The sequence below is a fragment of the Myotis daubentonii genome, chromosome 1 (genome assembly GCF_963259705.1).
Source record: "Myotis daubentonii chromosome 1, mMyoDau2.1, whole genome shotgun sequence".
NCBI classification, from domain to species: Eukaryota; Metazoa; Chordata; class Mammalia; order Chiroptera; family Vespertilionidae; genus Myotis; species Myotis daubentonii.
The window spans coordinates 70,301,841-70,312,857 of NC_081840.1; the positions used below are offsets into that span (position 1 = coordinate 70,301,841).

The 11,017-nt window shown below is 41.5% G+C and overlaps 1 protein-coding gene across 8 annotated transcripts in view; it reads left to right on the forward strand.

Moving 5' to 3' along the window:
• MEIS2 (Meis homeobox 2) overlaps positions 1–11,017 on the forward strand; it is a 205,442-nt gene that overhangs the window by 190,633 nt on the left and 3,792 nt on the right. For 6 of the 8 annotated variants that reach the window (XM_059705233.1, XM_059705207.1, XM_059705242.1 and 3 more), the window contains 2 exons: positions 9,163–9,221; positions 10,595–10,705. In XM_059705233.1, coding sequence (XP_059561216.1) covers positions 9,163–9,221; positions 10,595–10,705 — 170 coding nt within the window. Of the gene's footprint in view, positions 1–9,162; positions 9,226–10,594; positions 10,706–11,017 lie in introns of all 8 variants that reach the window. The other 2 variants (XM_059705224.1, XM_059705260.1) reach the window with 1 other exon arrangement.

An 11,017-nucleotide genomic window follows, 5' to 3' on the forward strand; every position in this document is an offset into this window, starting at 1 on the left:
TTCATGCTCCACTTGGCTGACAGGGCATCTCTGTCCTGACAGATTTATTCATTGAGAACAGGATCATGTGGTTGAAATCATTTTAATTCTTAACAAGACAGTGCATATGGCTTACGTAGATTTTGTTGTTGGTTTTTTTTTCTCTTATATATTGCTCAGGGAAGCCGATGTCAGTATAAATCGGTGGTAATGAAATCAACATTATGGCATCTTTGATATTGCATTTGCTAAAGCCTTTCTGGCTGTTTAATTCAGCACTTACTGATTGATATTATAGACAGTGGATAAACATTTTTGATGGATCTGTTTGCTCACAGATGAAAAGAATCTAATCCTTTTTTCTCCTTGATTTAAAGAGTGGGATGCCTCTGGAGAGGAAACAGTTCAAATGTGGTCACCATAGGTTGGTGGCATTAAAAATAGAAACTCACTTAGTGTAAAATTTGCTGTCAGGAAAAATGGAGCATTCTTTCTGAACCCAGGAACGCGTGGTTCATGCGAGCCTGCTTGTGGATGGTTGCTACAATAAGGCTCCTTTCATACAGGTGTGTTTATGCCCCAGGCTTGCTGGCCACAGTCCATTCCATTTACAGAAGCTGAATTAAACAATAACTACCGCATTGCAAAAAATGGTGTGTGTGGGGGGGGGGGGGCGGGGGGTTGGGGAGGGGGAAAGGTGAGCGTCAAAGGAGATGCCTGAGAGCTTTGTTAGGGCCAAGAAAAACCCTGTTGCAGTTGTCAGAGCTTGTTGATGTTGCTGGGAACGGCACTTTTTTTTTCTCCTGGATTTTGTGGTTCTGCCTTAGGAAAGAAAGTAAAATAGAACGGAAGAACAAAGTCCTCCTCTATAAATCAGCAGCTGCTCCTCGCCAGATCAAAGGAGTGACATTTTTGCTCCTGGACTACTTGTCCACTTGAGGGCTTGACAGGCAGCTAACAGCTGGCCCGCTAGACTGTATGGGAGAATCAGCCTACATCTTCTTCCGAGCAGATGACAAGCTAATCAGAGAGAGATCCATAGCACAGGGCATGCGAGTGCACCTTGATCTCCTCAAACATGTCTAATACGCAATCGCTAAACAGCTTGGTGCATTTTTGGCAAGTTAATGCGGAGGTGGTTTCCACTGAGAAGTGGGATAGAAAATTAATGCTTCAATCAAAGGTGATCATAAGAGCTAAAAAGATACTAGATTTGTCAGGATCTTCTCCTCTTAGCTTGAATTAGTAAATGGCTAAGAACATAATGAGAACTGGCTAAAATGGACTTCACTGATGCTAGGTGACTGGTTGATTTTCCAAAGCCCAGTCAGGCTATAGCGTTCAGGTGAATGAGCAGGCAATGGGTGTTGGTAATTTCAAAAATGATTGCTCCTGCTTTTTAGGCTGAGAGAGTTCAATAAAGTTGTAGGTGCATCTTCCGTGTCCGCAAAGAGTTGTTTTCAGAAGCACTACAAGGTGTGTAGGTATAAAGATCTGGAATTTTAATGTCAGGAGTAAAACTTTCAAAGTAATTCATTTTCAAGTTGATTTCCATCTGCAATAAATCATGTATAGGATGAGGTAATATACTACAGCTTATGTCTATTGACTTAGTATTTTATCTTGAAGAGGATAGATCCTAGATATGAATAGCTAAGGAAGTGTGTGTGTTTTCTCCTCCCTCACTTTCAAGGAGCTTTGAAAGATTACTTTTATAGTGCATGATAAATAGCCACATATGAATAATCTGATGGCAATTCTGTAAGAGTAGCAGGACTTCAACATCACAACCCGCTGGGACATTGTGTTACATGTCATCAGGTGAGATTATACTTAGAGAATAGTGGGCTTTGTGGCTCAGTATTGTAAAGGAAATAAAAGGTAATTTTCTGTCTTAGAGGAAATTTCTCCGATACCCTTATTAAAAAGTCTACTTTTGGCCATATAAACCTTACTCAAATAAGATGCCAAATTCTCCAGGTCGCCTTTAAAATTGTTTTAATTATAAAAATAATCATACTTACTATTAAAACTCAAGCAGCACAAGTTACATAAAATAAAAAGGAAACTCTACCATCTTCCTCCTATCTATTCCTGAGAGATAACAAATTTCATAAAAACATGTTATTGGCTTATTGGCCCAACTTTTTCTTAGGAGGTACAGATGGAATGAAATGAATTAAATTATTACAAATTGTTTGTCGCCCAAGGCAAGTGATTAAAAGACTGTTTAGATCCAAGATAACCAAAGACAATAATGCGTACATCTTCGTAGCTAAGGTTCACAGGTAAAACTTGATCTTTGCAACTTCTTATTCCTGGGCAACGTGCTAGATCATCTATTTGGTATGTGATCTCGAGCAGGACCTTCAAACATAAATGTGCACAGATCACTTGGGGGTCTTTTAACATGTAGTTCAGATCAGCAGCGCCAGGGTAGGGACTACAGTATTTCTGCAGTTCTAACAAGATCAGGGTGAGGTTGGTGTGGCTGGTCCATGGGGATCTAGAGAACCATTAAGAGACTGTGTGATTCCAGTAGCTCGCCGTACTACCTAGCCCCTAGCAGATGCTTGCTCTAGTGTCTGAAGTCATCCCCACTGTGGCATTATACATTCAGATTGGCTGGGATCTCTGGAAAGACCCTGCCAGGTGGACACATGCTACCCGTTGGGGTACAACAGATTATTACCATTTTATCAACTCAGCATGGGTTGGTTTACTAGCCACCCACCTACTAGTTTTTTTTTTTATTAAAGACTGTATATATAATTAGAGGCCTGGTGCATGAAAATTTGTGTACTGGGTGTGGGGGGGGGGGCATGAGGGGTGGGGGTGGGGGAGGTCCCTCAGCCTGGCCTGCGCCCTCTTGCAGACCGGGAGCCCTTGGGAGATTTCTGACTGTGGGGAGTGGGCCTAAGCCAAGTCTGGCCTCCCTCTGCAGGAAGCGACCAGTGGGATGATTGGTGGATGGCACCAGCCAACGAGCAGCCAACCCCGCCCTCCAATTGCCCCTCCACTGCCGCTGGTCACCACACCCCCCCCATCGCTATCCCCTCCCTCTGCCCGCTGGCACCCACCTTGGCTGGCCTGGCACCGCCTGCTCATCAGGCCCATCCCCCACTGACCGGTCATTCTGCCATTTAGTAAATTTGCATATTAGGCTTTTATTATATAGGATATTTTGACTTGAGAGAGAGCAGAAGGGAAAGAGAGAGAAACATTATAGTGAGAGAGAAACACTAATTGCCTCCTGTATAGTCTGGGACAGAACCTGCAACCTGGGCACATGCTCTAACTGGGCATTGAACCTGCTACCTTTAGGTGCACAAGATGATGCCCAACCAACTGAGCCACAAAGGTCACCTAGTCTTAATTATTACCTATAACAGAACAGAGCTCTTTAGGAAGGGTATGGACTGAGTGCATTTTGAGTATAAGCTAACATTCCGTGAGCTCTTTCTATGTGCCAGGCACTGTGCCAAGGATTTTACATATAATACTTGCTTTAATCCTCAAAACAATTTGGGCCCAATTATTGCTCCAGTTTATAGATAGGAAACAAACCAAGGCTTTGAAGGTTAAGTAGACTTGCCCATGGTCACACAGCCAGAAAAGGGCAAAGAATATGAGTCCATGTTCTTTATCACTTTGCTCTTTGGAGAAGTCTGGAATATGAAATAGTGACTGAGAAGGGTTTACTCAAAGTGGGGTGAACCTAGGTGAACCTGTGGAACTTTAGGGAAAAATTAGATACAAGAAAGAATTTTGAAAGAACACTGTAGAAGGTCACTAAAGATAACCAGCACCTACTTGATCATTTTGCCCAGAGCCTTTTATGTCAACATGGACACTCCAGTACTCAAGGCATATTCATAAAGCTACAAAAGGTTTGTGATTCCAGATTAATATCATGTTTTCATATTGTAAATGTATGAGTATTAGTTCATTTGTCTTTCGAGTTGTGGACAAATCTGATACCTATCAAGTTATTAATTAACCTGTAGCTCATGGAAATTAGTTATGAACCATGAACGTGTCCCTAAGTAACCCACGAATTTCATTTACCTTACTGTGCTCACTGTTGTCTGCGAGAAAATACCTACTGTCTGGCCACCAGTGAAAAATTTATGTTTGCAACAAGACTCAATCATTTGTGTGCCTGAGTACATGGTTAAAGGTAAACCTGCTTAATACATTGATTTAATCAATTTAATGTATCTTACTGAGAAAACCCCACTCTTTTAAAATCATTATTATTGAAAGTATTGCATATGTCCCCTTCTTTTCCCCTTTGACCCCTTCTAGCCCCCGCCCCAGGCCTTCACCACACTATTGTCTGTGTCCATGGGTCATGCATATATGCATACAAGTTCTTTGGTTGATCTCTTCCCACCCACCCACCTCTGCCTTCCCCCTCTTGACCATAACACAGCACAGAAAAGACTAGCTGGGTTTGTTTTTGTTTTGTTTTGTTTGCTTGTTTTTTTTCAAAGTAAGAAAAAAAAAGAAAGAAACTTGATAACTGGCTTGGTTGAGGCTTCATTGTTTCAGCACCAAGGAGTAGCAAATTCTGTGGATAAGCACCTTCCCTGAGGAGCCCTGGCTGAGGAAGGTGGGGAAGTAGAAATTTTTCATTTTTTAACAGGTCCCCAGTCCCACGCTGCCTACAACACTTCCTCCAAGTTGATCTGATCCCTCTTCGACAAGCCAGCCCCCTTCCTAGACCAGACCAATCCATGCAAAAGCTTCAATTCCAGGAGTCTTGCTTCCTTCTCAGTGTTCAGGGCTGGCTGGTTTCCAGGTGACTCCATGGAGGCCTCACTTTCTAACATAAGGAATGCCGCCTAAAGGTGTGGCATGAAGTTAGTGAACCAGAAAAAGGGGATTTATCAACCATTTAAAAAGAAGGGAGGAAAAAGAAAGAAAAGAAATCAACCAACAATCAGGAACGACACCTAAGCCTATTTCTATCAATCTGAAATAGGCTTTGGAGTGAAAAGCCTTTAAAAGAAAAATCAAGATGGTGAGATTTCAGTTGCAGAAAAGTATGCAAGCTGAAAAGTTTGGCTTTTGGGCGGGGGTGGGGGTGGGGGTTAAGGTGGGGATAGAGGGAGGTCTCTAGAAGATATCTCTCCAGCAAGACAACAAGATGAGATTTTAACAATATTTTTCTATCTTGGGTTTATTCTTTTTAAGAATATTCTTTTTTCATCTCTCCAAGTTGACTCAAAAAGGCCCTGTGATTCTTGGAAAGTCATTAAATGTATTTCTATAATTATTTTTAACATAACAGTCGTAGTGTATTCTTTTTAAGGGTCCCACAAGCGATTGCATTTTCTATTTTAGTAAAACTTAGTTAGAAAGTCAATGGTATCAGTAGGTACTCTCCAGAGCCTTTGTGTGAGCCTGGATACGAACTTTGTGTTCAATACAAATCAATGGAACTCGTGCACTTTAGGGTACTCATTCCCTAAGGAGGCACTAATGGAATTATCTCTAGCCCTTAAAAAAAGTCACAATGTGGCTAATGAAATTTTTTTCTAAGTGAAATCTGGATAAGGCACTAGACTTACTAGCACATTTTATTTATGGCATTTATCATATTCGGCACGTTTTACACGCAAGTTGCACAAACCTCAGCATGTTTTTAGAGCTATTTAATATCTAAGAAGACTTTGTAATTCTGGGTTAAATTGTTTGTACCAATAGAGGCGTATATTATATAACTTCAAAATCATTTCGGGATGACATTATGACTTAGAAACTTTTTTTTTTTTATATCAGATACAGATGAAAAACCTAACAGTCTTTGGATTGGAAATAACTTTGGGGGTTTTCATTAAAGTTGGGTGCAGCTTGCTGCATGTTGGTTAGTTGGATGTCTTCAGCAATTTTTCAAATGTTTTGGGTTTGGCAAAGTCCAAAATGTTTTTGCCAAGACCCTCTTTTCCCCTTATTTTTTAAACCCGTGTGAAATTCTAGGATAACTTAATCCATATGTGTCTGATTCATTTACACTTAACTCATCAAAATGTTATTTTGTAAGACCCATTTAATATTCAAGAAACCTTTTGAGCCTTTTTAAGACATCTTGTTTTCTGTCTTTGAACCATTGAGTTGTGTTTTTCCATATGAATGGAGCTTGGACCTTGAAAGATTGAAGATCAGTTGATTTTCAACTTAGGCTTTTTAAAATCTCAGTAAAATCAAAAGTTGTTATATTCTGCTTACTGCTTGAGCGCTAAATACATTCACTTTAAAATATAGATCAGAAGACTTGGAAAAAAAATTCAGGTCCTATAATTTTGGGGAAGACTACATTTGGAAATTTCATCACAGTGATATTAAAGAAAAAAATTACTCCTAATTTTATTTTTAATCTATAATTAAATTGTTCCATTTTATATGTGCATGGGTGTGTTTTTTTAAGAGTGGTCTATGGATCATGAGCAAAGTGGGGTAATTTCATTTCTTACTGTTAAAATGTTCATACGGACAGCTCATTAATTAATTTTAATAATAACATCTATGACGTTTATAAGACATCCCAAGATCAGGGGAGTTGACAATTGGCAGGAGTTGTACATCAAGAGATTTCTGAAAAATTGGGGCCCATATGTTTTTAAAATTCTGTGTGATTTAAAAGAATGTGGTAGAGTTATGAATCTGGCAAGATGCAGCACGATGGAGTAAAAACATTGTTTGAGAACAAAAATTCAGAGAAGCCAAATGGAGCCCAAGTGAAAAAAGCAAAATCTCTATGACCCTTTGTAAAAGGATCCGGAGAAAACCTTCAGAGGCCTCTATGCATGTTTGTTGAGTAGAGCTGGACAAAGAAAGGCCATCGCCATAACTGCTAGTGAACATCGGCCCACACCATGGTAACTAGTTGAAAATGGAACACTGGAGTGGCATTTCCAAGTTCAGCGCTTCTATAAAGACCTGCTAGCACGCAGAATGCTTTTTTAATGTTTTGCATTGTTGTGTGTCCCCCATGGAACAACCCTTTGAGAGGACCCCGTTTTTACTAATGTAAACATTCTGAGGAGTATCCAAAGAAATGACCTTTGCGTGAACCTCTAACCTTCCCTGTAATTATTTGTTTGAAGACAGTGTGGAGTTCTCCTGCTGAGAACTAAGAACCATGATGCCTTGCAGCTCTGTGAGTAAGGGAGTGTTTGGGGGAACTGGAGAGAAAGACATAAATAAGGGAACAACCTCCAGATGTAAATAATAAAAGAGCAAAAGGGTGAAATTAAAAAGGGAAAAAATAGCAATTCGTTTTACCTAAAGAGTTGGCCTATAGGAAAAAACAAAACCAGGATTAGTAGCCCATAAAACGAGGTGAAACCCCTGCCATGTGTGTCCTCCATTAGAAACTTCAAGGAGGAGAGAAAAGGTTTGCCCCTCTCCCCAGCACCTCACTGGGCCCTAACCTGAGCTGATAAAAAGAGCTCCTGGGGGTGGAAATCTCAGGGCAGACCTCCTTGGTCCCAGTAAAAACAGTAAGGAAAGAGTGGATAATTAAGTTCCTTTTCTGATTGGAGGGATAGTTCTGGAAGGCTCTGTGATCTAGCTGAGCAACATGTCTGGTGCCAGGTGGGAAGAAATACGCAGCTAGGACTTCCCTTTTGTTCTCACCTCTCCTAGCCTGTCACTTTCTTCCCCAAACCTGCAGGGGTGTAACATTTTTGACAAGTGAGCTCCATACTCTCTTAAGTAATAAAGAAGTTCATTGTTTTGCAAACAAACACCATATGCAAAAGACTCCTTTGGTTTCCTTGCAGCTATTCTTCTCGGGCCTAATTGTATTCCCACTGGAGTGCTCACAGGAGGCCTGAGAGAGTGTGGGCTGCTGGTCTTCAGAAGGGACTTCGGCTAGGGACTTCATCTCCGCAGGAACGCGAACGCAGAGCTGCAAAACGTGCCCCAGAATTTTTTTATTTTTTATTTTATGTATTTATTTATTTTGCTAATTTCAAAGAACGAATTTTCAGTTCCTGCCTGTGGCCCCATGCAGAACCATTAATCATTAAGTCCCTGTGCACTTAAGATTTGACACTGGAAATATTGGGACATGTTATAAATGAGTATATTTTTAAGGGACAGCTAGCTAAATGCTAGGCATCCCCCCTCCCTTCAAGCACCCCCCAAAATGCACGGCCGATGAATCCTGTGCATCAGCTCAGATGTGTGGGGAACGCTCATCATTAAATGCACAGGGACAAGGGTAACTCACAAATGGTGGGAAATTGTTTTGTTTTTATTAAATTTAGAGAAATAAAGGAGATTTCTTATCATCTTACTCTCTTTGTACATGAATATTTGATGGGCATTATTAAACATTAAAGTAACATGAAGTAGGCACTTATTTTTGGATTTCCAACAAAATTAGATCCAGGCTCCGAGACGAAATAACTGCTCCTCCACATTCCTGTGATTCAGCCACCACCTGATTTGAAAACGTTTCTCGGGCTCTAATCTCAACCATGTGTACCTGAGGCTCTGCCTTTCTAGTGGGTTGAAAGGTGGCTGGGTTTATGGTTGGCAGTTACCTTATCCCTGCCCTGGGTGTCCCCGCTTAGACTGGAAAGGCCGCCCCCAGCTGGCACTGACCTCTAAATGACCCCTAACTTTACAGGCTTAAACTGCAGGAGTTGCCGAAGAGCAGAAGTCTTTCTGGCCAGCACTTATTACTGCTGTGTTGGTGATAAAACTTCAGACAGCCTAATTGATGGCTTTGCTGACCTAACAATACCTTGTGAAAGCAGAGTGCCAGAGCCTGGTCTCCATTTATGACCAGCTGCAAGGGGGAAGCTGGGTCTCCCCGCGCTGGGGACTGCAGGCGAAGGGGAAAATCTCCCAGCCTGCGAACTTTAACCAGATCCCGACCTGTGCGAGAAGCAGAAGCACAATTGCAAAGGAAGAAAAGCTTTCTCGGGGATACACTTCTCCCCGCCTGTGCCATGTTTGCCAGCCAGCCTCCAGTTGGTTATAAGAAGACGGGAGAGATGAGCCAGTCAACTGTTTTTGAACAGGGAAAGAGAAAATTGCCTTTGACTGACAACGATCATTTTCAGTAGATGTCCGACTGGATCATATTCCCCGCAGTGTTGGTGCAAAGGTGTTCACGGAGCACAGACCTTGCATCTGATGACCGGTCTCTCTGTTTTATTTCAGGTTTATTAATGCCAGAAGAAGAATAGTACAGCCAATGATCGACCAGTCAAATCGAGCAGGCAAGTTCCAGCTAGTATCTATATTCACACCCCACAGGCACAAACCCTCACCAACCTATATGTCAGGAGTTTCATCACCTGGTATATAAGTGCTCAAGTGCTTCCATCAGGCATTCTGGAGAGGTTTCTTTCTTTTTTTTTTTTTTTTACTGTCCCCAGAATTCCATTCTAGGAAGCAACTTCACTAATTGGCGCTAATTGGAGATTTCCCACCCTGACTCTACTGAAACTGCTTTTTATTTTCCTCCTGAATTGGTAATTGGGCACAAGCATTAGTGCCACAAGCAGTTTGTTTGACTGTGAGCTCTGAATGACTCATTGCTTGTCTGCATCCAATCATTAGCACACTCTCATTTTCTTGTTACCCACAATCCCTTGGTGTACATGTTGCTTTCACTCTTGGAGCATCCCCTGTTAAACGCATTGTATCCATTCACTGGCTTTGACTATTCATAATATCCTATCAAAGCCTGAAGTCTGCATTGCCAGCATTATGTTTTTTATTAAAAGATTATTACCTTTGTTTAAAATGCTTCACATCCATTCCACTAAAGTACGTGTGAGTTTTTCTCACAGCATCTCTCAGATTCTCTGAAGCAATTATTATAAGGTACTGGCAGAGCCATACCTGTGAACTCCTCTGCATTTGAAGTAGTTTACTGAGTTGTGGGGCCCTGAAAGGAGATTTTTCTGTAGGAAAAATCTATTTGCCATGCGGTGATGACTCTTGTCACTAACAAGGGTGTTAAACTTGACGGAGATTTAAACTGTGGCCTCAGTTTAAAGAATTTAAGACAACTTATTTCCTTTGGCACAATTTCCCCAGTAACACCTCAATCCTCCCACCAGTGGAGGCCAGGGGCCTGTTGCAGAAGAATAAAAAATAATTGAAATATTATATTTACTATGTTTACATTTTTCTTTAGCATGGGTAAAAAAAAAAAAAAAAAAGAAGAAATGTTCAATCCAGTCTGTTTAACCTTGTAAAATTGTGCTTGAATTTCAAATGTTGGTGGGTGATGTAAAAATTTTTATTTGCCAACCAGAGGTGGCAGAATCACAAAATCTTACTCGATAGCATGTTGAGATATTTATATATTGGATACCCTAAACTTCCCTACCCTACTTCCCCTAATTGAGACATAAGTAAAGAGGAGGACTCACCTGTTAAACTGGCAGGCGAGGTCTTTCCTCCAGAATGGTTATTAAAGCTACTCACTCACCTTAGCTCAGTCGTAGAAATGCACCTGTAGATCACGCCCCCTTTTAGAGCGCCAACCACCTTGTTGCTGTAACGTTTCAGGGAACAATTGCTGATTGTTTGGTATGTCTTTTCTTCTTTCTCCTCTGTGTCCTCGAATGACCACAATCAGGTTTTCTTCTTGATCCTTCAGTGAGCCAAGGAGCAGCGTATAGCCCAGAAGGCCAGCCCATGGGGAGCTTTGTGTTGGATGGTCAGCAACACATGGGGATCCGGCCTGCAGGTAGGTTTGGGGCCCTCCGCTGGGCTTCCCTGGCAAGGGGCGCCTCCTCCACCGGCCTCTTCATCCACTCTGTCTCCCACGCTCGCGGTGGGTTTCACATTTGCCTGCTGCCTGCTCTGCCTGCTTTCTTTATCTTGGGTGGGGGGAAATCCTCTTTTTTAAAGTAAAGAGGTTACAGCAGTATCATTTACTTTGCCCCCTACACATCCTTTTTCTTTTTCTTTTTTTTTTTTTAAACCAAGGCAATAAGTGAGAAGGAATCTGAGTTTCCTCCTAGTTTTTCACCATCAATTATTGCTGATTTTCCGGCCT